Here is a 27,031-nt window from a genome sequence, read left to right on the forward strand (position 1 = left end):
TGCATAGCTTCGGTTGGTGTGTTATTTGCGGCTGACTCAGTCAGATCTAGCCAGAGTGATCCACAACTTAGAAACATCTAGATTTGACTACTGCAATGCACTGTACTTGAGGCTACCCTTGAAGAGTGTTCTGAAGCTGTAACAAGTGCAGAATGCTGTGGCTAGACCACTGGTTGGGGACTCGCTATCGGGAACATGTGATCCTTATTACAACAATTAACATTGGCTATCAATTGCTCCCAAGCACAATTCAAGGTGCTGTTTTTGGCCTTTAAAGTCCTACATATCCTTGGGACTGGGGTATCTGAAGGACCATCTTCTCCCATATGTTCCTGCCAGGGAATTAAGATCAGAGGGAGAGGCCCTCCTGACTGTCCCATTAGTTGAAGAAGCCCACCTTCTTAATATGAGAGGGGGCCTTTTCAGTGGGCAATTCACGATTATGGAACATCCCCAAGGAGGTGCACCTGGCACCCTTACGGCTGATCTTCAAGAGGCAGCTGAAGATCTTTTTATTTCAGAAAGGTGAGTAATAGATGTTTTAAATAAATGAATAAATAAATTAAATGGCCGGTCTAATTTTTCTAATGAATTTCCAGAAGAAGAAAAATCACATGTCCAATTTACTAGAATAAACTGGGCAGGAATTATATTGCCTTCCTAGAGTGAGGCAAGCTTTGTACTTTTTTTCTCATGGCTTTGCACTAGATATCTACCAATATTTTGCTCTTTTTTTTGCACTGAGAGATCTCTGTCTTTTGGTGCTACACCTCTGAAGATGCCAGCCACAGCTGCTGGCGAAACGTCAGGAACTACAATGCCAAGACCACGGCAATACAGCCCGGAAAACCCACAACAACCATTTTGCTCTTTGGTAAACATTTAAACATGAAGAAACAAAATCATTTGCTTAGAATGACTAAGGTGTGGTGGACATGACTGGCTCCAGCTCCACCTCTCCTGAGAGTCAATGGGAGAAGGTGGAATGCTGGACCAATGGGAGTGTCCGTTAGAGAGAAAAGGCAGCTCTGGTGAGCTGCTGAAGGAGAAGGGTTTTTTGACCGTCTGAGGAAAGGAAGCAGAGAGAGACAGCGATTACAAACCTGTTCTGATACCATGAAACATTCTGATGTTTATTAGTTTAAAATCCGTTCAATCCTATGTTCCATCTTGTAAACAAAGTTTATTTTTGTTTAACCCTGGCAGGCTTGGTATTGTTGGCTGAAGGGGGAAAATACCACACATACACAAATGCTCTGGTCTCATGAAATGGGACTGTTTTGTTTTGCAAGTCTATATTGTTGCTGTATTCTGGTGCAACAGATCATATTTTTGTTCTCCTCCCGTGGACAACAGTCTCCACCTCTTTCATGAACCGAAGGCACAATTCATCCTGCCAAGGCAAAGCCACACACTGGATGGACACCGGGAGCCCAACAGCATCTTCAACAGCCTGAAGACAGAGAGAAAGAAAGAGTTGCAAAGGATATGCAGATAGAAGGCAAAGGACTCCTTTGGTGCTGCACACTGACCTTTTTGAATCGCTTGTCCCAAGGGTCTCCATAATGCCCTCTGTAGTGTTTGAGTTCTTCTTCATCAGCCGATGTAACAGTGCTGACAGGCACAACCCCAGCAGGGAAGTTAAGGACATTGTATAAATTGGTATAGGATGTAGCAGCTGAAGTACAGACAAATTATTAAACATGATGAGCACGATGCTGAGTCAAAAGTCACTGTCAAAATCAACTCGAACGACAACCACACATGGATCATTTTTATCAACTTCATACGCACATATGGATTTTATTCATACCAAATCGGCCCATGAGTCCCTCTGGATCAAAATGTTCCACTCTGATCGGTAGCAACTCTCCAGGGTCTCAGGCAGAGGAAGGTCTTTCCCAGTTACCTGAAATTCTTTAAAGGAAGATGCCAGATGCAAACCATGTGCACTACTAATGAACCACAGCCCTTTGTCCAATAAAACCAGCAACACTGAGTCAGCAGCAGGAATGACAATGCAAGGCTGGTGGCCTTCGGGGAGCTTATGTAACTTCTGATCCATAGCCATTTGAAAACATTAAATTTACATTCTCAGGAGGCTCTTGTAGAAATTCTACTACTACTACCTGCCTGCAGTACCGCCACCTCTGCCTTCCTGGCTCATGCTGACGTTGGTGAGGCAGGGGGCAGCTTCTGCTCCTCCCCATCTGCTTGCAGTGCCACTGGCAGGGCCTTTCACTCCCTCTTCCCCTCTGCCTTAATTAACATACACAGTAAAAAAACTATGAGGGGACAGTTGCTCAGTGGGGCATCACATTCTTTGCCTGCAGAAGATCCCAGGGTCCCTCCCTGGCATCTGCAGTTGAAGAATCTCAGTTGATGTTGCTAGGAAAGACCTTTCCCTGTCTCAAAATCTGGAGAGCCCTCAGTACTCACAGTAGATAACACTGAGCTAGACCTGGTATATGACCAGAGCTGGATAAAACAATAAAATAATGAAGAAAGAATGATCAAAGAAAGAACTTCAGAAGTAATGAAAAAGACTGGTGCATTCTGCAAATTGTCCAGGGGTCACCCATTTGAACTGTCCACCAACTTGCAAAATGCTTCCATTTAACTTTCTTATTTAAAATGGTCACATCAAACAATCGTCCCCTATATATTTTTGGTCTGTTTTAATTTTCAACCAGGCCTTTTGCCTTCTGCATCTAATCACAATAGGGTGAAGAGTTTGCTTCTAGTGGACAGCATATTTATATGAACGCACACAGACACAAGCACTGACTTGTGAAACTTCTAGAGGAGCAATCCCATCCTCCCCACACCCACCCACCCACACCACTTGATCAGTTGGCTGCTTGCTGGTAAGCTCACCCGCCTGCAGTACCGCCACCTCTGCCTTCCTGGCTCATGCTGACGTTGGTGAGGCAGGGGGCAGCTTCTGCTCCTCCCCATCTGCTTGCAGTGCCATTGGCAGGGCCTTTCATTCCCCCTTCCCCTCTGCCTGCCCAGGTGGTGGTGGTGGCAGCGGCTTTGGCTCTAGCTCCCTCCTCTGCCCACTTCCAGCCCACAGGGATGCTCCCACATGTTGACTGTGCAAGCACAGACAACATACTTGCCTGTGGAGGGATATTATCTCCTCATTTTTCTGCAAACATGGATGGTTCAGAAGAATACCCCCCATCCAAACCAGGCCCCATTCTCTGGGGCCAGATTCAGACATATATATATGTATAGGATATGATGACACATTTTATTAGGACACAGACAATACCAAATAATTTTCCAGGATAGCCGGCATTAAAAGCTGGGCCCAAAGCAGGGCACAGGATGACATCGAGTTTCAACTTCCTCCATTCAACAATAAATTCTGCACAGTAAGTCTAGAAAGACAGACAAAAAGAGAGGCTGTTACATAGAACAGCTGGGATTCAGAATCTACATTAGTATGACTATATTGTCACCTAGTGGCCAATACTGAGAACAACTTTGTTTAAGGGTCTCACAAACGTGTGTTTTCGTTTATACTCTTCTATGGATACCCATTTATAAAATACAGACACTGGCAAGTCAAGCACGGGGTCTGAATGCAACAGAAAGCATGCCCTGCCTAACAGGTATTTTCTATCCTATATTATGGATTTGTATCTCTCTCCATATAGAAAAAAGCATAGGCTAAGTACAGGTTATAAATACAAAACATACAAAACATACCAAAACATACATACAAAACATAAGTGGTAATTCACTAGAAGGCTAGAAGGCAGCCCAATTATAACAGATAATTAGCATTTCACCAAGTATGTATACTCACTGCCACTGCCACATGGTGCTTCCACAGGCTTTTTGCTGACCTGCAAAATTAGTAGAATTAATTAACTGATGTCTGCTTAGTGTGTAGACCACAGTTCAAAACAATTTAAAATGGGTCTACATAAGTGCAAAACTGTGGTTCAACTAGACGGGGCTTTCTATTGTTTGGCAAGCAACAAATGCTATGTACACTATATTGCCAAGTTGCTTTGGCTATATAATTTATGCAGAAGAAATCACTGCAGATTGCATCAGAAGTGAATCAGTCACTGCGCAGCATCCCGGGTCATGTGGAACCATGACCTTTCACACAGTACCTCGTAAACACTCCAAACACAAACACTGTAGTCTGCGGATACTACCACTACCATGTGAAAAAATAGCAGCATAAAAATTGTACATACAAAACATTAATCTTAAATTGCTTTGCCAATGCAAGTCTCATTATGCTTAAGCTGAATCTTTGTACCATATAACCAGAATCGCAGTCTTATTTTCATTAGCTGCAGAGCATCCTCATGGGTGGGTACAATTTTTCCATTTATATCTAATGTAAGGCAGTAAAAGGCATTGCTCACGTTCTACAGAGCTGTTACCAACAACTACTGAAACTAGTTATTTCTTACCCAACTCCACATAATGCATTGAGATCTCTGGCAATCCGAGGGTACTGAGAAAGAAACACAAGTCATTTGGTTTCAGTTGTAAATCCATTTTCTTTTGCTTGCATTTTCATTTTTTCCCTTTTACTCTTGAACACTAATGGGCAGTAGAGGAGGGATGGGGGAAACACAGAGAGACCTGCTCTGACTTACAGATTCTATAGAAAACGTCTGTCCTCGGTATTTTGTAGGCCACTGCTCCTCTGTCTGCAAATAATCCAATAACTTGCCTATCAGCATCCTAGAGCTTTTATTTAACAGAAATGAATTTATAGAATACTCACCACAGGCTTCAAGATGAATGCCAAAATCCTCTTCAGCAGAACTGGAATACTGTAACAGTTGATCTGGGATTTCAGATTTGGATCAACAATGTCTCCTTTGCTGGGAGATGGAGGGGGGAGCATTTTTAACCACAATGTGAAAGAGACGACAGAAGAGAAAGAAAAGACAAGGACCCACTTATTGTCTACTCTGACTGGTAGCAGCTCTCCAAGGTTTTACTGAGAGGTCTTTCATGTCCCCTACTAACTGATCCCTTTCAACTGGAGATGCCAGGAACTGAACTTGGGGCATTCTGCATGCAAAGAGTATTTGTTCTATCATTGAGCCATGGCTGTGGCTGTTGGCAATTGACCCAACATTTTATCTAAGTTACAGCCTCTTCTTGTTTGCATTTTTTTATGAATTTTCCAGTTTTCTTTTCTAATATTATGTTATCAACCACTGAGTTTCTCCTAGCTTAGTACTACTTGGTGAACACAATTAGTTCAGTAACAAGCTGACTGATTTCCCAGAAGCAATTCCATTGCACTCTGTCATTCAAAACTGCAAAAGTAATTTCCTGGGCAGAGCTATCAAGCCCCAGCCATGTTCAGATAATTCAGCAGGTCTACTTACAACTTCTCCAGTAAATTTGCGGCACCATCTGAAAAGAGGCCTCTGGTGAAGAGTTCATCTACAGCGTAGTCATGTTGTGGAAGAACGAAGGGAATAAGCTGTGTGAAAAATATGACCAGTTTGATTGTCCATGTTACATGGAGCTCCATAGTCAGAGTACAAAAAAATTTCTAGACTAGCATTTGGGGGAAGATTTTTTCTTAAATAAAGAAAACACACCGTATGCCCGGCTGCCTGGAGAAGATGTTTTGTTTCCCGAACAGCCCTCCTCATGCTGGGAGATGGCTGGAAATATCCATCATCTTCATAATATCCAATTCGGAGGGGTTTAGAATTGTTATACATCTGGAAGAAGAAAAGAGGTTGTATTTATGATGGAGCACCAAAGAAATGGACAGGAAATGGACTAGCAAAGACCAATGAGTTGCTGTAGATGTTATGGAAGACACACCCCTTCTTTTTGAATCCAATTACCTCCTCATTGAATGGTATAGGAGGCACTGATGGGTCCAGGTGGAACATCTCATCACAGAGAAGAGCCTTCATACTCAGAACCAAGCTGTCCACATTTCTTGCAATTGGGCCAATTGTTGCCGTAACTTGAAAATTAAATGAAGACATTGGAGAGGAAGAAATTCTGTAACCTGGTCTATTCACTCTTTGGCAAAGGGAGATTATTCTTAAGACTCTCAAAGTGGCCTTAGGTCCTCAGTGGCCATGCCAATTGGTATACAGTGGAATTTAGGAGTGGGCGGGGATACAACTATGAGCCATGCTTTCATCACCAGAAGTCCAGATTTGATGAGCTGCTATTGGATTATTCGTTTGAGAAGCTCAAAGCAACTATGGAAGCTCCAAGGAAACAAAACATAGAGCATATGAGATCTGTTTAGGGATTGTATGCCTTCAGGGCATTACCTCTGGGCTTTACCTGTTTTGCCCCAACAATGCTGACTGGTTAAGAAAGTCATTATGAATTTAATTAAAACCAAATAGCAAACGCTGAAATGATTAAAGCCAAGGATCTCATGCCATATAGAGAAAACTTTTTATTAAATAATACCAACATTTGATTTGTGAATTCACAAAGGCAGCACTATCCTGATATTTTTCAAATACAAAGAATTTCTCCTTTAAAATGGAACATTGGTTTTCTTGATCATTTGGATTAATTAAAATCACTTACCTGACTTCATGCCACCTATAGGGCTTGCAAGGCCACGGGTGCTATAGAATATGCAAATAAGACAAAAATTATTTACTTTCAAGCACCAGCGAACAATCAGCCATGCTTCAGATGGTTCCACATCTTTTTTCCCCCATTTCTGCTCTAAGAATGATGTGTGCATCAAGTCCTTCCTGGTGAGCCTGCACACTTGGAGCCCCTTAGTCATAGGCTGGCTTCAAAGAGAGCCAGGATGTTGTACTGGAGACGGTGCTGGACTAAAACTAAGGAGGCTCTCACTCTCAGCTTTTCAACTATTTATAGACTACCTCTTCAGGTGGTTCACAACAGTAAGAACTTTTAAAAAATAACATTATAATCAGCAATAAAAATGGCATCCAGACTAACTAAAAACAACAAACGGTGAAACATTTTTAGAAAGCAGCAGCAGCACAATAATAGACAGCAACTAACTAAACTTCAAGATAAAACCAAAGAATATCAGAAAGGAGAATAAACCAGAAACCGAAAACAAATTTAAAGCCCACTGATATTTTTTAAAAGTCTTGGGCTCATGTCAAAAGACGCTCAGTGATGGCACCAAATCAAGGAGGAGGAAAAGGCATTCCGAAGTTGAAGGAACAGCCACTGAAAAGGCCCTGACCCTCTTGGTCACCTGCCTTACCTTAGAAGGCAGGGGGATATAGAGGATGACACAAGACTAAAAGTGTCCATGCAGCATTATATGGGAGCAATGACTCTTTAACTACTCCGATCCTAGACTAGGCTTTATAAGTCAAAACCACCAGACACTTGTGATACCAGAAGTGAATAGGCAATCGTGCAAGATCTTTCAAAACTGGAATGACTGTGCTGCCCACAGTCCAACAGAGCTAGCAATGTTGATAATAATACTGAGAGAGAGAGAAAGGTGTGTGTGCATGTGTATGCATAAGAAACAAGCCATTAACAAGTAGTGAAAGACTTTGGCAGATAATTCATAAAATGATTGTTATTTTCTTTTATAAGTTTTATTATTTTTGATTATATTGTATCATATGTTCTGTACTGATCTGCCATTTTATTCTGGTTATGATTTTCACATGTACAGGGGAAGCAAACAATATTTCATTTTCCAAAACTCTTAATGAATTTGAGCAGTGCAGCCTGCACATATGAAGGCTAACTTTGATTTTAAAGAGTTGAAATTTTCATAATTTACTTCCCTGAATTATTTGCCATTTAATTGCAATTCTAACATTTTTTGAGTGAATTGTAAATATTTTTGCTTTCTGAATAAGTTGATCATCATATTGCCATTGACTAATTTTTTAAAAAAAATGAATACTAGCAATAACAAAAACAACAGCAATATAATGACAATAACGCAAGTTAAAAGTTAAACATGCCAGAATACACAAACTGGAATATTAATGCTGATGCTCAATTTCTGAATTCAAAAAAAGTTTGTTTCTGTGGAAATGAAGGTCTCTCCCACTATTGCTAGATAAGCAGATTTACTGGTTTTCAGATGTTTGCCCAGTAAAGATTCCAGGACCTCCTACCTCAGCCGATTTCCTGTTGGCTTGAGCCCACACAGCCCACAGAAGCTGCACGGCAGGCGTATGCTCCCAGCAACATCAGTCCCAAAGCCTAGGACGGACCCTCCTCCCGCAATAAGTGCTCCTTCCCCCCCAGAGGAGCCACCAGGGCTTTTCTTGTGGTTCAGGGGGTTCAGCGTTTGACCAAAGATTAGGTTGCTGCAGTCATAGCTTGAAGGAAATGGAAAGCAGATTGAACGTTCATGTTTTATCGTAGCATTATGCAGAAGAGACAAAACAAGACATGAAGTAATCAGTCACAAGTGAACTGACATGGAAACAATATCAAGAGAAAAATGAAGGAAGTCCATGACAGAGGGCAAACACTCCCACTATGTCATAAAGGGTAGTGCATGCTAAGTGTGTAAGAAAAACTTTGCTGAATAAGCCCAAATGTCCTTCTAGATCAAGAATCCTCGTAACAGTGGAGCTTCCAGATGTCCCCGCAAAGCTCACAAGAACAGCCTGATGGAGAAAGCTGTTTCCTATTTGTCTCCAATATCTATAATCACAGGTATATTTCTTTTGAACATAGAGGAGTCATCAAGCTATGATGGGTAAGTCATTGATAGACTTATTTTTACAAACTAGTCTGATCCAACAAATCTAGTCTAGTAGTCACAACTACATGATAGGCCTGCAAATTCCCTGTTACCTATGTGCTGTATGAAAAACAGCTCTTCCTCTAGAACCTGCTGCCAATCTGCCTCATTTGAAGATCATGTTCTGTATCTTGAAGATAATTATTTCAGCTTGCTTTCTCCACACCATTTATAAACCACCATTGCATCCCTTTTTCTTTCCTAAATAATAAAAAACCAGTTTCTTCAGCTTTTCTACATCTCCTTTGTCCATACAGTTGAGAAGAAAGATGTTAATTTGCATCAATAAGGAGAGCCAAGGAATACTTTATCATGCTCTGGGGGACGTTGGTTTTCACAAATGGGACTGCCCCCTGCTTCTTCAAAACTTTCACTATCACACTGTCATCCTCTTCTGCTTTGCCCAGATAGTGCACCAAGCCGCATGTGGAGATGTGGCCCTTTGGGAGATAAAGAACAGCTGGTTTGGCAACATGGACTAAGGACATTGTTAGCTTTGGTTTATCAAAAGCAAAACCATTAAGCCTGGTTGGCAGTAAAAGAATATAAAGATTTCGTCTACCTGTTGCACAGAAGGCATTTATTTAAAATATTTATATTCTGGTCTTATATCCTTGGACAAAGTGGCTAACAAGACATTAACAGGTTGCAAGGACACAAAACAATCCATTGCAGATTGTGTTTTAACATTTGTATTCCTATATTAATATTGTATGATTGATTTTAATGTTTGTATTGATATTATTTTAATTGTTTTTATATGTATGCTGTAAACCTCCTCAAGCACTAAATATGGTGAAGTGGTAACTTATAAAGTTAAAGAATTTAAAAAGCCCGATCTGCTAACACAGTGCATTCTCCACCAAACTCCCTTTGAAACAGAAGCATTTTGCATGCCTTCCTAAATATAGCCAGGAAAATTCCCCCACTCTAGTAGGCCATTCCACAGGACTGGACCTACCACAGAGAAAGCCTATGACCTGACTGCTGCTATACAGAAAATCCTGAGATACATGATCACAAGTTATTTTGGGGCCAATTCTAATACCATGCCCAATTTTTTCAGGAAATGTACAAATAAGGCAGAAGGCTTTCTGTTATTTCTGTGTGTTTTTTGTCCATGTGAGGTAAAATAAGCACATGCCAAACTATTACATTTCAAACAGACACTAAAGGACATTACTAAATTTACTGTTATTACTGTCCTTGAATGTGATCACAGACTGCTGAGAGAGGGGGAGCAAAGAATGAGACAAACTCTCTAGTCAAGTTGAGGAACTGTTAGAGGCAAAATAGTAGGATAGAAATATAAGCAAATCCAATAGCTCAATATTGTTCACCAGCAATTTATTACTGATCTCAAATTGAGATTTTTCACTGAAATGATTTTGGGAATGTACCCATGACGAGAATAATGCATCCACATGACGCACTTTCATATCAGAATGCAATTCTGTGCTCCCTCCAAATATCAATAGGAACCTATTGGATCACAAGTAGTCTATACCATACTCCATTTCACAATGGACTTGCACAATAACCAAATCTGACCTGATTAATGTTCCGTGAATCTGATTAAGTTATGCCTCCTGTTTGGTGACTAGCAACACACAGGTTTTATTTTGATGTAACATTAAATCATAACATGGTATTCTGGGAAGAAATATGGACATTCTTTCAGTGTGCCATTAAAAAGAATGCAGCGAGTAGGGAAAAGGACATGGTGGGGAGAAGGGAGCATGGAAGCCCAAAGGTTTGTTCAGAATCATTCAAGTAGCAGTGTTTGAACCCAGTTTCAGGAGGAAGTGGCAATTGCAAGCATTTTAGGATCAAGAGAGGTCAAACACCTTGTACCCAATGTGGTCCTTAATGCTGATAGGAATCCCATACAGCAAGCCTTTCTCCTTCTGTGTCTTGACTTCCCGGAGCTGCTCCTCACATCCATAAATGAAATCCGTCACACAGTTCACCTCCTGGGTCACTTCCAGAGCCTAGATGCAGAAAGGAGGCAGCAGAGGGAACAACATGTAAATTGTTTTAAAGGAATTCCTAACAGTTCAAAAGGTCAACATTGTCAAGTATTCCAGCTTCACTGCAAAAGAGCTCCCCCCCTTTTATGCTATGCAGACCTCTTCAATTTTGTTTACCACATCTGAATCACTATGAAGGTAGCAGTGGGCTGTGGCCTTTCCTAACCCTGACATTATTTGGTATCTAGTCACAGGCATACTTTGTAGGACCTGATGAAAACTATTTATTAATTAGTTTTTAGCCCACCCTGCCCGCAAGGAGCTCATGTTGGCATTTTGCTCACAGCAATCCAGTGAGGTAGGCTGGGCTGAAGACTGACCCGAGTCATCGATAAATTTGATGACAATTGGGGATTTGAACCTTTATTGGTCTGAGATTCAATTGTTGTACATAGGAATTTTGGTTATGTTGCCATTAGCACTCAGGCAGCACTTTGAGTGGCTTGGAAGTTTACTCAACCTAACCCTGTTATTATAGTGTATTGAACTATTAGAGAACTGTGTTCACTATGAAAAAAATCCTTCTAAGTATTACTTATATATTTTCCTAATTGTGTTGCCTCTGGCTTTCTAAATTTTCCATTTAGACTATGTAAGATGCATTTTGTAAGATATACTTTTTGATTGGAGTTTAGTTTTCACCGTTTGTTGTCTTTTTCACTGATTTGGTTCTGTGATACTCTCTCTTGTACACATAGAAACTTGGAAGAGCAATATCCTTCTTAGTGAAGCAGCACCAGTATTTTCTCTTGCACTCACCTGGCTTATGTAAGCATACAGGACACTCTCTGGGGAAAGAGACTCCTCCTTCAGTTTCTCTGTCAGTTCTACCAGAGACAGGGAGAGAATATTTTCCATTTGGACTCCAGGGTTCTGCAAGAGGAAGCACACATGTAACAAGGCTCCAGTAGCACCTTAGAACTAGAAAGCACACTATCCACTTGAAACTTGTTACAAGGGAAAACTCATGTCTCCTAACATTATCTCCTAACATTATGAGCAGAGGAAAACCCACAAAACCCACAAAATCTGCATTTCTTCTGCAGTGTTGTTTATGATCAATCTGCAAGAGGGGGGCACAACCCACCAGTCTCATGATCATCTCTCCACTCAGACACACTTCACATAATGCAGAACTTGGGAGTTTGCAAAAAAGCTTCATATAGAGCCAAATCAGGATGCAGATGGTCCATTAGCCAATGCAGCACCTCCAACGCGGGTTGACATTGCATGCTTTGGAACATATGGGGAAGGGGAAATCACACATAGCTCCTTGTTCCCACCCTCCATGCATGCGGGTAAAAGTCTTCAAAGAAGCAATCTGTTTTAAGGCTCTCTCTGTTACCAGAAACTCATAAAGCTGCTTTCATACTTGGGTTTCTCATTGTAGACAGTTGGATGCCCCAGCTCCCCAATATTGTTGAGAGCATCCGCATGATATTGTACTCCTTTGGACTCATGGGGGCTTGAAGGACTCTCTCTTTGATCTGGCTGAAAGGAAAAGTGGCCTCAGGCAGAGCATCCATGTGAATGTTTCATTTGCTACCTAAACTGGGGAAGTGGCAGAGCTGAGCTTTGCCTTCAAATTGGCAGAGTACAGCTCTGCCTCACCACTCCTTTAGCCCTTTCAGCAAAGTTCATCTGGGCTCTTCCTCTCAGGTATGCTGAAGGTTTAAATATAATTGTCTCACAGGAAGTGATCAGAACCCACTTTGAGAAGAGGCCCTCCATCCCTCTCCCAGCCCCACAAGAGAAAAAGTCACCTTCTGCTTGAACTTCAAAACCACGTTTTCCATTTGCTGTAAGCTTCTGTCCCGCCACTGCCTGGCCTCTTCCATCTTCCTCTGGATGCCTTTGTGCGACACCCATTTCCACACCACCACAGCTGCCACCGAGCCACAGGCAAGGGCTGCAGAAGCATGTAGCCCATCCTCAGGCAAGATCTCCCTCAGCTTCTCCAGGTTCATGACAAAAATGCTTAGTTACCTTTGCCCGTTTGGCTTTCTCACACCAGTGGGCAGTGACTGATGTTACATAATGATAAGCTACAGAGCTATTCCAGATCAGGAGGAGGGTTTCAAACTTTGGACCAAGACTCCTCCCAAGACAGCTCAGAAGAACCCAAGCCACATCTGTTAAACAGCCAAGGGTTTTTTTCTCGTTAAAACAAAATGGCTGTAATATCTCTGCTCCACCACACCCCAGCATAACTCTGTCACATAGGAATAAATATGAATAAATCAAGGACAAGGGTTTTTTTTACATATTTTATATGATACATATTTTAAATGATACCAATTTACAAACAGAACAAAGTCCATTGCATAATTTTAGAAAAGGTCACACATTTATAAAACCATTGTTATTTCACTATCTGAATAAAAATATTTGTCTTTATGAAACAGAATTAATCAAGATATGTTAGCCAATAATAAAGCCAATTAGGGTTATGCAAGTGACCTTTGCCAACAAAGCAAAGGAAGGCAGACCCTTAACTGAGGCTAACAGATGCTCATGTCTTACCTGAAGCTCACTGGTAAACTTGGGAATCTGGAATATTAACCCACTCCCCTGTTGCTGAGTGACTTATTAACCACCCTTTGTACCCTGTTCGCTGCACACCAATGACTTGGCTCTGGTTTTACATATTCTTGGGTGGGGGGTGAAGCAAGCATTCTTACATTCTTTTCACTCCATTCAGAATTTCATCCCTCGGTTTCTGCTAGAAATAGGCAATAATTCCTTGACTCATCATTTGGGGCCAAGTCAGTACAACAGATGCAGCTGCACAGGTTGCAAGGATCCTTTGTATAAAGCATTCACAGAGGGACAAGCAACCATGTGACTGTTGCTGCATTTTCACTGGTCACTAGACAGAGAAGCACTTAAGTTATTTAATCAAAGATAGTACCAGATCTCAGAGTCCTACTTTATGCAACATCACATTCAATGTTTTCTTTGTTTTTCCCAGGTCAGCTTCTCCACCTCCTTCATGAACCGGAGGCACAGCTCATCCTGCCAAGGCAAAGCCACACACTGGACAGCCACAGGGAGCCCTACTGCTCCTTCTACTGCCTGTAAGGAGAGAACATGGAGAGAGGAAGTTTTCATATCATGTGCCAACGCAAAGTTGCCAGCATGCAACACTGCCAAGAAGGACCAGCTCTGTACCTTCACAAAGGTCCTGTCCCATATATCGTTGTAATGGCCTCTGAAAGTTTTCAAATCCTCCTCATCCTTTCCTGTTACTGTTGTGACCGGCACCACTCCAGCAGGGAAGTCCAAGTAGTTATATAAGATAGTGTAGCTTGCTCCCACTGTGCAGATAAAAATAAAAGATACCCCACTCTGCAATCAGCAACTCTAGCTATGAGAGTGATAATTTGGAGAATCTTATGAATCATAAAATGCATTCGCAGCAGAAACTTTTGCAGTGTAAATCTCACAAATCAGCACTGCAAACCCTACAAGGCAAGTTATTATCCCCTTTGTAGAAACAAAGAAAAGGGGAACCACAGTGGATATAAAGACACACAGTGCAGCAACAAACACTGTATGTTAAGAATGATTACTGCTATACTAAGAGTGATAATGTTTTTGTTGCCAGTGTCCTGTTTTGTTGCCAGTGTCTAGATCTATCTAATCTTTCTGAAAGCACTTTGGTGAGACTCTTAGAAACTGTATTTTATCTTTGAAATTTATGATAGATAGGATAAGAGATGACATGTATGCTTTCTTTCATTGAAATATGCTTGCAGTTTTTGTATCATCATGACTCTTATATTTAATCAAGAGTGATTAAATTAATTTTTAAAAAATCTTAAAAGGTAACATTGAGAGGGTTTTTTGACTGGGATACAACGTTTTCACTTGACACCTGGAATAAACAAAATTCTGAGCTCTCTTCAGTCAGAGGGCTGTTTGCCTGTAAGAGAATGGCAGCGCAATCCTAATTAGAGTTATTCCAGTCTAAACTCATTGATTTCAACGGGTTTAGTCTGGAGTAACTCTGTTTAGGATTACACTGTAGCGACTACAAAACAAAAGAAGGATGTCTCCACTGAACAACACACACTATGTTGTGGAGAGGTCTCCTAGGAGATTAAAAAATACAAGACAATCCTTAAATCGAAAGTGCAAGTGCTTTCTGTGCAATATACAACTGTGCATGTAAATTACAATCCAATACTGATACAATTACAAAACCTGATTGACTGTTTCTTTAACAGGGTAACAATCTAACTACATGCAACCCAAATGCAAGGTAAGTGTTTCTCAAACAATCCAGTTTATATTTTTTATGGTAATATGGTCTTTTTAATTTCTTTTGCCGAGGAAAAGACGCCTTGATCGACTCACACCCCATCAGGCGTTGTCAATCTCCCCAGGGGCAAACTCCAGTTGTTCAGATTCCTTAGCCAGAGTCCTCTTGGTCTTCGCATATTCTTCCACTTCCTTCTCTGGTTTCTTCAGAATAGCCTCCTTTTCCACCCTGCTTACTGAATTCTCCTCCAGTACTGCCATCTGCTGCCTCAGAGCCAAGCTACAAGTGACGCCTTACACAGGTTGGACACTTGTCAGCTTCCCTCAAGTTTTGATGGGAAATGTAGGCATCCTGGTTTTACAGCTTGGCTCTCCATTATGGCTGCAAGACCAGGATGCCTACATTTCCCATCAAAACTTGAGGGAAGCTGACAAGTGTCCAACCTGTGTAAGGCATCACTTGTAGCTTGGTTCTCAGCTTCTTCACCAACACCTCCTGGGAGGCGATCACACCCACACACGGAGCGATACTGCTCCTTGACACTTAGACGTAATGATTTCTCCTTTACTGGTTTTAGAACTAAGAATTTTAGGGATGTCTTCACTCATTCTGATATCAGTCAGTTGATAACAAAAACAGAATCAATCTTGAGTCATTATAAATGTGAGGGATGTTCTGTTTATTCTCTTTCATGTGAGATAAATGTTTTCAATGTCCACAAGAAAACCCCTAGTTTAATTGTACAATTTCTCTAATGGTAATCTAAAAGTGTCATATATTATCAAATGTCCACCTGGCTAAATATACATGGGTATGAGTATTCACTGTATTGGAACATGTATAGTGGAACCTCGCTCACGCATTCTGATCACAGCTTCCAGAAGCACCAGTTGTCTGTCCTTTTTCTACAAAACGTGTAATGTGTACTGATTACCAGTTTTTGTCATTTAAAAAATTATTTCATATCCTTTTAATACAGTGGATCTCGATAAATACATGTTATGCAAGAACAGATTTACAAAATTAAATCTTACATGCCACATGGATTTAATTCCAATTTGGATTCAGCCTGTTCTTTAGAACCATATACATTAGCCTATATGAGGAATATAGCACAAAACCTACTCTATCATTGCTTTTTCTCTATGTGATCTTCCTTTTCTGTATGATTCAAATCTTGTCCTTATTTATGCATAATACAATTAATGGGGTTGTTCCCCTTTCTTCCTTGAATTGCGTATATGCATGTGGGTCCCTTTTAATTAGTACTTTTCCTATTTCAATGACATTCAGTAAGCCCACTAGCACATCTGCAGTGAATGATGTTGACTATTACGTCATCAAATTCATTATCATGTCTCACTCGCACTTGAAACTCACTTTATACTTTCCAGGCTGTAATGAGTGCTTTATTTCATTAGCTGCTGTTAGAAGTCTCCAAGCAGAGGATTATGTAGGTATATGGGATCCCCAAGTATGTATGATATTTGTGGCTGCTTCGGTGGCACAACTGGTATGGCATGTAATCTCTTCAGTGTGGTGGATGTGCCACGTGGGAACCATAACATTTCTAAGTAGTTTCCCATACAGTTCATTCTGATCTTGTGGATCACTGTGTTGTGTTGAAGACTGCTGACACTCTCTGGACACAATTATCTATGCTGCGATTACATGCAGGTTAGATTACTGTGTTTACATGGGGCTGCCTTTGAAAACAGTCTGCAAATTTCAGGCCGTCCAAAATGCAGCAGCCAGGCTATTGTCAGGAGCTGGATACAGGAACTGTATCACTCCAGTGCTGAAAGATCTGCACTGGCTGCCCATTTGTTTCCAGGCACAATTCAAAGTGCTGTTTCTTAAAAGCCCTAAATGGCTTGGGGTTAGGGTACTTGAAGGATTGCCTCATCCCACCCGTTAAGATCTGCCTTCACAAGCCCTACTCCCAGTACCCCTCCTTCAGAGGTGGGGCAGAAAGCAACCAGAGACAGGGTTTTTTCAGTAGTGGCACCTCACCTGTGGAATGACCTTTCGCTGGATGCTCTCCTAGCACTATCAAAAAGAGTCCAGTAGCACCTTTAAGACTAACCAATTTTATTGTAGCATAAGCTTTCGAGAATCACAGTTCTCTTTGTCAGATGCATCTGACGAAGAGAACTGTGATTCTCGAAAGCTTATGCTACAATAACATTGGTTAGTCTTAAAGGTGCTACTGGACTCTTTGATTTTGCTACTACAGACTAACACGGCTAACTCCTCTGGATCTATCTCCTAGCACTAACATTTCTTTAAAACATTTCTGTGCCATCTTTCCACCCAAATAGGGTCTGCCTGCTTTTAGGTGCCAGGCCAAAATATTTCTGTTCACCCAGGATTTTAAATCCTATTTTAGTCTGAAAGCTTATTCTAAGCTGTCTGTGGTCTGATTTTTTTATGGTCTATGTTTTATTCTGAGCTGGGTTTTCGCCCTAATGCTGGATTTTATTTAATACCTTTTAATGTTTTATTTTTTAAGCTGCCTCGAGCAATCATTTTCTAAAGAGAGAGAGAGACAGAGAGAACGCAAACTCTTAAGGGATACCAGTGGATTCTGCCAGTTTGATTTTCCATATAAGTACCTGATAATTTCCCTGGAAAACCAGTCTTAAAAGCAGGACCCAGCGCAGGACAAAGCACCACATCCAGACTGAGCCTCTTCCATTCAGCAATGAATTCACGGCAGTATTCCTAAGTCAAGGAAAGCAAAGGACAAACATTCTTCAGCAAGAGGAATAACACGTCAGGCAGTGAACAGTAATATAACTGGGGCTAAAGTTTTAAAGTTATATAAAGCTGAAGTTACATAAAGAAGAAACTTGAGTATCAAAACAATGTCAGAACCAGACAACATTGGAGGCACATCTAGTGGCAACAGCTGCAGCAGCTGTGTGGAGGTTTTCATATTACAGCTTTAAACAAATCACTCGAAATCTTTATATTACAACTTCTTTGAATAAACCAATAACAGCATTTGTTGTGCCTGGAATAGCTGTGGTCTGATGTTAGTAAAGGTCATATTAGCATTTCCACCCCACTTTACTGGACATTACATAGCAGAGAAGTCATTTTTAAAAAATTACCTCAATTTCGATGTGAAGTTTCCAAAGCTGATTGACAGACCTGAAATGTCAAAGAGAAGACAATGACCAGTACTATATTTTTGCACAGATGCTGCTTTCATGTCAATATTATATAGTAGGGATGGAACTACACAGGAACACTTGGGAAATGCATGTTCCCAAACTTGCATTTGCAGAGTTGTGGGAGCTGAGCTGATGGAGCATCAGTGAAGAGGAAGGTGGAAGGATGCTTAACTCTCCTGCTTGCAGATTCTGCCATGCAAATGCTGCTTCCCCTTCCCCACAGGCAGGTTTTTCCACTGTGCTTGCTTCCAGTTCTGGAAGGAGGTATGGGAGAAAACAATTTAAAATGGCCTAGGCTGGGACAGATTTTAGAATCCTCTGCCCCCACTGATCCCCTCTTGCAATTGCCACAACCACAGTTGCCTTCTACTGGACTGGGGATCTCATGTTTCAGTTGGACCTTCGCTGAAAAGACTGACAAGGGGATTCAGGCATTTGTTTGGACTAAATCACAGCTTGTTTAAAAGCACAAGACTTCCTGCACATCACGAAGGCCGCTAGCCTGGCCCACTGAGTCCCCTCCTACCTTCTCCTGTCTCATATGCAGGTGGATTTTGATACAGTCATGCTTTCAAAACAAGCAATTTCATTCACATGCATTCGACGGTGGTAAAACCGCATGAAGGCTTCTCACATGTGCCTGCCTGAACACTGGAACTGACTCAAGCATTAGATGTCAGTTACATTGTCAAACAAAAAGAAACAACATAGAACAATTCAGATTGTCTCCTCTTACCCTGGGCATGTACATTTAAGTCTCCTGCTACCACAAGAGAAAAGGCAGTCACAGCTCCTCCTATCCATTGCCTCCCAAGTTATATCATCCACTGCCACCACTCAAAAACTGCCTTGTGGTACATTATGAGACCTGCTTGCAATAGCAGTGGAGCAGCAATAAAAAATGATCAGGTGAGGAACTGGATGGAGGAGCTTTGTCTGCCTTCTGTCCTGCTACATTAGACTGCAAGATAGGTATCCAAAGCAGGAGGTAGAATTTTAAGAATTATGGCCTTAAGTCTCCAGCACATCGCTCCTTACTTCTCCTTCATGCTTCTTAGGACTTTTGACATGCGAGGACTCTAAAGAAACAAAAGGAATTGACAAGTTTCCAATTTTGGTTTTAAACTGAAAACCACACACTGCAAAATATAAACAGGTTACAGGAATGACCTTGCTGGGACAGGCATTGTTACTTGGGACTTTCTCTCCCTAAGCTCACTGTAATTTATCCCAGTTCACTTATCCTGATACGGTTCACTGCAAATTATAGCATACTATTCAGATCTAATTAATCATGATATCAATAATGTCTTTGTTGATATGTTGCTTTGAAATTGGCAGGAGCCAATGATTCTCAGGAATCCATAGGCACAGAATCACGGTTTTCTCACCCTAGCAATCAGATAGACTTGCAAAATGCTTGGCGTTTTAATTTATTTAAAAATACAAAATAAGGAGGACAGCCTGCCATGGGGAATTGGATTTGCGACAAGTAAGTATGACATTAAGAAGTGAAGATGTGGGGAAGATAAACTTACCCTGCCTCTAACCTCATTTGCAGGGTAACTGTACACATCCCCCCCTTAAGTAGGGTTGCCAGTTCCCCCCTGGGGGCAGGGGATTCCCTGCTCCCAACCTCCACCCCCGCTTACATGGCTGGTGGGTGGGGGGAATGTGCCTCCCAGGGTAGGCTCCTGGGTGTTGTAGCAGCTCAATTTGGGCTGATTCGGAACGCAGTAGTGCTCCCGCACTCTGCAGCAGCCCCCTGAGGAGCGCTCCCAGGGCACCATGTGACCCATGCGATGATGTCACTTCCCAAAAGTGACATCATCGCACAGGCTGGAAGCGTGTGCGTACAACGCATATGAGGGGGAAGCCAAAAGGTAGGTGCCAGGCTTTTGACCTCCCGCTGGGGGAGGGGGTCGGGGGACCTGTCAACCCGACCCCTAATAGCACTCTATTATTTCAGGGTTGGTTCCAGGTTTGGGAGGGAAGCCCTTGGGTAGAGTGCTCAGGGGCTTACCATGCCCTTTATTAGGGTCCTCTTCATGTCCTCCCACCCATGTGCCCCCACCTGTTTGTGCAACCTTCCTTCGCCCACTTGCAAACTCTCTCATCACCAGCCACAGCTGCCAACAGTGCCTGCATGTCCTTTCCTCAATGGTGCTGGGTGGTAGGAGCAGCTAGCAGTGCCACTTCCATGGCCACCAGGAATGTTGATGCTTTGTACACCACCACCATGCCCTTCTCCAGCAGCGCTAGGCAGAATGGGAGCAGAGGTGACAAAGCACTCACAAGCAGACAGCTGAAGTGTCTGAGTATTGGCATTAGAGGAGATGCAAATGTAGGAAGCTGGAAGCAGTGGGACCCACCAGATGCCACAGGCCCTGGCAGCTCCCACTATACCCAGTTCAAACCACACACACACACACACACACACACACACACACACACACACACACACACTTTATACCCCTCTCCCCATAGTTCAAACATTCTTTACTTGAACACTTAAAGCTGCCTTGTTCCATGATCCATTTAGCCCATTATTATTTGCTCTCATCTCAGAGTCTGAGCCACAGATGGTCTTTTCCAACACCTGCCATCTGAGATTCTTTAACTGAAAAGGCCAGAAATAGAACTGGGATCCTTCTGCATGTCAAGCATGTGATCCTACATTAAGCCATAATTACAGAAGTACACTGTACCTCCCTCTTCCTTCAAAATGTTCAGGTATTATTTAAGTCCTCACAAAAGCACCTTATTCTATTATAGTAGTTGCCAGTTTGAGGCTGGCAGTGTTTTGTTTTGAAGCACACATCATTCAATGTCAAGCATAGTCCTCAAGCGCACTTAGAGGCAGGGCTTTTTTTCAGCAGGAACGCAGTGGAACGGAGTTCCGGAACCTCTTAAAAATGGTCACATGGCTGGTGGCCCCGCCCCCTGATCTCCAGGCAGAGGGGAGCGCCGAGCGGAGTGGAGGGCAATCTAAGCTCCCCTCTGTCTGGAGATCAGGGGGCGGGGCCACCAGCCATGTGACCATTTTCTCCTAGGGCAATCCACTGAGTTCCACCACCTCTTTTCCCAGAAAAAAAGTCCTGCTTAGAGGCATCCCCTAGGTACAATCACCAAAGGAATGCCTTGGCTGCTGACCAGTTCCGACCAGCAGTCTCCCTTCCAGCTCCAAACAAGAGGAGACAAAGAAGAAAAAATGGAAAAACAAGTGTCTGGTTCAGTACTGAGCAAGGACCCACTAATCTTGCAAGTGGGTTGCAATGGAGGGCAGCTGCTTGCGCTCCTACCACCCTACCCACCCTCTCTGCTTCCACTATGAGTAACCTACTGCATAGAGTCTTCCCATACCAATTCCTAAGGCCACCCAAATAATTATTCCATGAAGACCTTTGCAATTTTACCTAGACTCGACTCGTTTAAATAAAAAAGCTTTATTATTTCCTGTACAGCTTAAGAGATTTCATATTGAAAAAAATATTCTTTTCCTTTGATTTAGCAACTATTTTTAGACCAAGTGGACAGAACCCCTTTGAGATGGGAATGGAAGAAAATTATTGGCATGTATCACTGATATCTTATATAATTACTTAAGGGGGCTGCACGCTGGAATTGTTTCCAGTTTAACAGAACAAAAACTTCTGTATCAAAAAGAACTAGCAGAACTTTGTAGCTACCACAATCACTGGTGGTTCTTATTCAGAGAGAATGGCAAGAGGCAAGTCTTACTATTGATCTGATGATCCAGGAGAGGAAATGTCTTAACCAACCAGGTAACTTTGCCATAAGCAACAATTCCTTTATGTTGGGATCCTCAGACTCCCCTTGGCTGAAAGGTAACAAGACAAGACCAGTAAGCTTCACAATGCCTCTTATATTCTTAGTACTTGTCCAAAGGCCTGAGAGCCCCCAGCCACTGTTCCCAAGCCCTGAGCACAGCCACTTGAGACTCCTAGCAGCCATCTGGATGGTTAGGTCCTTTCTTTTTGAGACTTCCCCATCTCCAGGTTCATTCTGGGAGTACCTGCACACATGTGGTCAGTAACTCTAGACCCCAGGTTTAAATGTAAGTTGTTTATTGAGTTCAGAAGAGTGTTTGAAAGGTAGGATCCACTCTATAAAGCACAGAGCAAAAAGCAATGAAAATAACAACAGCTTGCCTAAGCTTAACTAAAACCCATCTGACTAGACATAAAACTTGCTTGCTAACTTGCCTTCTCTGAAGTAGCTTCCAGGTTGTTCATACTCACGAATAGAAAGAAAGTCCAAAACCATGTCAGGCAGCTCTGGTCATCGTAGGGTCTGGCATGGAGCAAAGTCTCTCACATGCTGTTCAATCAAATTGGATGGTCAGGGGCCAGAGTAAACAAAAGTGTGTTCAAGAGTTCTGAGAGAGTGTTCTGAGCTGCTGTGAGGAGCCATCTTTTCTAGGGCTGTCAGCCAATCAGGGTACACTTTGATAACAGTGTTGCTAGCATGAGAACGTGGGGAGGGCAACAGGAGCTGATACTCCCTTCCACCCAAGGACATCCTGTTTTGGAACAACAGGCTGCAGGTGCAGTTAATTAAGGAGCTGCTCATTCCATTCTCAGGGTGGCAGGCAAAACCAAATCTGTGGAAACTTATGGGCCTGAACTAAAGTTGCTCAGGCTAGGGCAGCCATATGGGTTATGAGGCTGTCCTAGACAGTCCTTTGCAGTGAAATCCTAAGCAGAGTTACCCAAGTCTAAGCCCACTGAAATCAATGGGCTTAAACTAGATTAACTCTTCTTAGGATTTCACTGTCTTTCCCCTTGAAGATGAGATGAAACATCACACTGCTGCCCTCAGAATGCCATGTTCCCTACTGTCATCCTATACTTTGTCCAGAGCTTGTTCCAAATGGTGGCCAGCCAGAAGCTTCTAGGAAACCCACAAGCAGGATAGGATGGCAAGTCCATAAGGGCATTGTGTATTGTGTTGTGTCCTATGCCATAGGAACAGCAGAAGATTGCACAAAGGAATAACAAGGAAACAGCAAAAGTTTCATACAATTCTGTTTCATCCGCAGCAGCACAAGTCAACATTCTGTCCTGCTGCTTCAGTTAATTCACAGCCTTAAGATTGCCAGTTAGAGGTAGATGGTCTTTCACCACTGGAAGACTCAAAGCATTTGTCTCATTTTACCGGCACACTAGGGGTGATGAAAAACTTTAGGAGTAAGGGAGGAAGAGGAATATTTCTTTGCATATAAAAAGAGCCTGATACCAAGTCATCATCATCATCTTTTCTCTCTCTCACTCATACACACAGAGAGTTTAAAGACTTACAAACTTTCTAAGAAGGTGGCACCACCATCTGCAAACAACCCCGCTGGAACAATGGTGGACATAAAATGATCCATATGTAAGGGCTTGAAGGGCACCAGCTAGAAAAGGAATCCAAAAAAATAAGATCAGAATTTGCGTCACTCTTATGCCCTATGAGCACACAGTTTAAATGCCACAAATACTGCCAGATGATTCAAGAAAGCAAAGAAGCAAAGCTGCATGTTAACAAGGAAATCAATAAACCTCCTGTGGTGATGCAGAACTCTTTTTTAGATAGGCACTTATGAAGAACACCTGTTCTTTGGTACGATGACTGCCCTGCCCTCCCTTCCAGCACTCAAGCTCTGCTCCTCCCGACAGCAAAAGAGACACTGCTGAAGAAGAAAGAGGAGACATACCATGTGGCCAGCCTTCTCCAAAAGCTGCTTGGTTTCCAGAACAGCCCGCCTCATGGAAGGGCTTGGCATGGTAAAGGAATCAGTGGTATAGTATCCTATGCGGAGTGGCTGAGAGCTGGAATACATCTGGAACAATAAGAGAAGCAAAAAAGAACAATTTGGAAATAGTATTCATCACACTAGGCTCTTGAAAGGCAAACATGAAATCAAAGTTCATTTAACCTTTCAATTATTCCTCCTTAAGAGGCAAGTGATAAAGTGACTGAACAATGTGCTTTGGGCAATTCATCCCCCCTGCCAACAGCAACTACGGCTGGATAAGACAACCTGTAACAATAGGAAATTAATTCTTAAGCATCCTTCTACCAACTTGACTTGCTGATAAAAAAGCAGGTTGATACAGAATCAAAAATACTACAGTTGGCACATAAATTGTCTTCCCTTCTAAACTCAGCCGGTCCAGCTAGGTTGATTCATATATTTGTAACCTCAAAGCCTGATTTCTGTAGTAGGAAGAAGTATGGATTCTTCTTTTAGAAGGGCCGTACATTCTCACTCTTAAACTGCTGGCAAACATTCCCTTTGAAAGATGAGTGAGACTGATTACCTGCTCTTTAGAAATAACGCTGAAAGCAACTACTATGGAAATAATGAAGGTGGTGTGGGCTGCCAAAGAATCACTGGAGTGAACTGCTGCATCCAAAGTACATTATAAGGCACAATCATCTGACAGCTCTGTGTCCCTTCCTGAGTTGCCTCGATAACTTCCAGTTGAAAAATTATTTAATATGTAATATCTTTGTGCTAGCATTCACCCTTCACAAGCTGCTGTTCGCTGGGAAATGTAATACAAAAAATTCCCCTCAGAGAACACGCAGGAGTAAACATGGGCAAGCAGTATCCACACATCTTCCTGTAAGATGTAGTTTGTCTGCTCTGGTTATCTGAATACAAGATTGCTAGTTCAACACACATCCTCTCAAGACAGAAATTCATGGATGCCCCAACTCCCACCTTCAGCTACTATTTTAAATACAATGCTTGCAATTCACCATTGGATGAATGCTACTGGCATTCTCAGTTCAACAAGTCTCATTGTAAGGTGGGGGGCAGGAAGAAGGGAATGTATCGTAGTAGCTTAAAAAGAGAATTTATCTCTGATTACTACTCACAGAGCTATCTGATGCAATTTGCCTTTGGCTATGTGAACCCTACTACTGTAAAGGAAGACATTAATTGTTCCTACCTTCCACAACACAGTGGCAGGGGAAAGGACTAGTTTTCTTCCCAAAACCACATCCCTGCCCAATCTCTCACCTCCTCATTAAAGGGAAGAGGAGCCACTGTGGGGTCCAGCTGGAACATTTTGTCACACAGGAGGGCTCTTAGGCATAGAACAAGGCTGTCAACATCCTTGGACATGGGTCCCACTCCTGCACTAGCTGGAATCAAGAAAGGAAAGAATGGAGGCCTTGATGATATGCTCTGCCAAACTGCACATGTATTTCCAGGAACAGAGTGAAGAGCTGATACTTGTCACAATCACAGAAAGCAAAGTATTAGCTGAGCTAGCAGTGCTTCTGTTTCTTATTTGTTACATTTTATTTAGTTTAGTTTAATTTTAGATATTTTATAAGCTGTCTTAAAGACTTTTGTAAAGTTGAAAACAGGGTTGCACTTACCTGTACCTGTTGTTCATCGATGTCTTCTGTGCAGGCACATATTGGGACTACGCAAGTGCAGCCAGCCACTTCTAGAAAGCCCCACTCTGGCATAGTTTCCTGACAAAATGGTCACATGCCGTGAGTGAGAGGTGCCTGCTTCCATCAGTTTTCTTGAGCTGCATAAGCATATAGATTAAATAAGAGAGCAGTGCGGGGCAGGAGGGAGGGAATGTGTGCCTGCACAGAAGACATCGATGAACAACAGTTACAGGTAAGTGCAACCCTGTTTTCCTCATCTGTCTTCTGTGTAGTCCCACATTTGGAAAACAACAAGCTACTCACCTGGGAGGTAGGAATGAGTCTCTAAGTAAATAATGAAGAACTGCTTGTCCTACTGAAGTCTCTTGCTTGCATTAATGTCCGTAGAGTAGTGTCAGACAGATGTATCAGCAGAGGATTAGGTGGTGGCTGCACAATTGTCAGAAAGCAAGACACCTTTGGAGAAGGCAGCCAAAGATGCTTCAGCCATCATAGAATGGGCCCTCAAAGGAAAAGGACATCGAACTGCAGCATGATGGTAATATAGTTTAATTACATAATCCAACAAGACAAAGTCTGGGGTGATGTCTTAAAACCCTTTCGAGAACCAGCAAAACAGACAAATAAAGCGGATGTCTTTTAAAGTAAAACAGTAACGCTCTACATACATCCAGTTGTGAAGGGTGCATTCAGTGTTATTGTTAGGGTTGGGAAAGAAAACGGGCAAGGAAATAACCTGAGATAAATGGAATTGGGAAACCAATTTAGGTAAAAAGGTCTTAGAACAATCCACTGAGGAAAAAATTGAGTTAAAGGGGAACCTGCCCTAACAGCAGCAAGTTCTCCAACATGCCTGGTGGATGTAATTGCTACAAGGAAACAGGTCTTGAAGGACAACAAGTGCAAGGGGCAGGAGCCCAGAGGCTCAAAGGGAGGTAACGGGATAACATTAATGACAAGTCCCACAGAGGTATAATTGTTGGCCAGGGGAAATATAAGTTAAGGAGTCCTTTAAGGAAACTCTTGGAGAGACCATGGGAAAAAGCAGTCTTCCTGTCAACCAGATCATAGAAGGCTGAAATGGTTGCTAAGTGGGTCCAAATAGATGTGGATGAAAGAACAGGGGCTTTAATAGCAAATAAATACTCAAAAATAACAAGCGAGGGACTGGAAAAAGGGGACAATCTCTTGTGCAGAACCTATGCACAAAAACACTCCCACTGTAAGCATAAGGCGCTCTTGTGGAGGGTTTACAAGCATTTAGAATGACCTGTGTGACCTCCTCAAAGAAGGTCAATGTGGGGGGCTGATGTGCCACGCTATTAGTTTGAACCTGTTGACATCATGGTGCAGGACCCCTGTCCACGGGATCTGGAATTCATTCCCCATT

The 27,031-nt window shown here is 42.3% G+C and overlaps 2 protein-coding genes across 2 annotated transcripts in view; both read right to left on the reverse strand.

Annotated features, from left to right (window-relative positions):
• Nucleotides 1-1,106: 1,106 nt before the first annotated feature.
• Nucleotides 1,107-12,836, reverse strand: LOC129330999 (vitamin D3 hydroxylase-associated protein-like). Its single transcript, XM_054981316.1, has 15 exons — nucleotides 12,540-12,836; nucleotides 11,536-11,649; nucleotides 10,594-10,737; nucleotides 9,053-9,186; nucleotides 8,109-8,315; nucleotides 6,565-6,605; nucleotides 5,853-5,977; nucleotides 5,598-5,723; nucleotides 5,379-5,476; nucleotides 4,763-4,862; nucleotides 4,443-4,486; nucleotides 3,818-3,857; nucleotides 3,278-3,386; nucleotides 1,533-1,678; nucleotides 1,107-1,453 (listed from the first exon to the last, which is right to left on the reverse strand). The coding sequence occupies exons 1-15, from the start codon at nucleotides 12,741-12,743 to the stop codon at nucleotides 1,325-1,327; spliced, it is 1,761 nt and encodes a 586-aa protein (XP_054837291.1). The 5' UTR covers nucleotides 12,744-12,836; the 3' UTR covers nucleotides 1,107-1,324.
• A 202-nt stretch (nucleotides 12,837-13,038) lies between these two features.
• The window catches only part of LOC129330427 (fatty-acid amide hydrolase 1-like), a 28,092-nt gene continuing 14,099 nt past the window's right edge, over nucleotides 13,039-27,031 (reverse strand). Inside the window, exons 7-15 of the mRNA XM_054980456.1 lie at nucleotides 25,256-25,380; nucleotides 23,939-24,064; nucleotides 23,541-23,638; nucleotides 21,961-22,060; nucleotides 19,258-19,298; nucleotides 18,157-18,196; nucleotides 17,656-17,764; nucleotides 13,948-14,093; nucleotides 13,039-13,851 (exon numbers count right to left, since the gene is read on the reverse strand). Coding sequence (XP_054836431.1) covers nucleotides 13,723-13,851; nucleotides 13,948-14,093; nucleotides 17,656-17,764; nucleotides 18,157-18,196; nucleotides 19,258-19,298; nucleotides 21,961-22,060; nucleotides 23,541-23,638; nucleotides 23,939-24,064; nucleotides 25,256-25,380 — 914 coding nt within the window. The 3' untranslated portion in view covers nucleotides 13,039-13,722. The remainder of the gene's footprint in view (nucleotides 13,852-13,947; nucleotides 14,094-17,655; nucleotides 17,765-18,156; nucleotides 18,197-19,257; nucleotides 19,299-21,960; nucleotides 22,061-23,540; nucleotides 23,639-23,938; nucleotides 24,065-25,255; nucleotides 25,381-27,031) is intronic.

The sequence above is a fragment of the Eublepharis macularius genome, chromosome 5 (assembly GCF_028583425.1).
Source record: "Eublepharis macularius isolate TG4126 chromosome 5, MPM_Emac_v1.0, whole genome shotgun sequence".
In the NCBI taxonomy this organism is placed as follows: Eukaryota; Metazoa; Chordata; class Lepidosauria; order Squamata; family Eublepharidae; genus Eublepharis; species Eublepharis macularius.

Excerpts from the sequence above, each read along its gene's own strand:
- LOC129330999 (XM_054981316.1), bottom strand. The coding sequence starts at position 12,743 with ATGAACCTGGAGAAGCTGAGGGAGATCTTGCCTGAGGATGGGCTACAT. Across the intron at positions 11,650-12,539 it reads TTTTGAAGTTCAAGCAGAAG|AACCCTGGAGTCCAAATGGA; the intron begins GTGACTTTTTCT and ends TTCCTCTTGCAG. Across the intron at positions 8,316-9,052 it reads GTCCCCCAGAGCATGATAAA|CTATGACTGCAGCAACCTAA; the intron begins GTATTCCTTGGC and ends ATTTCCTTCAAG.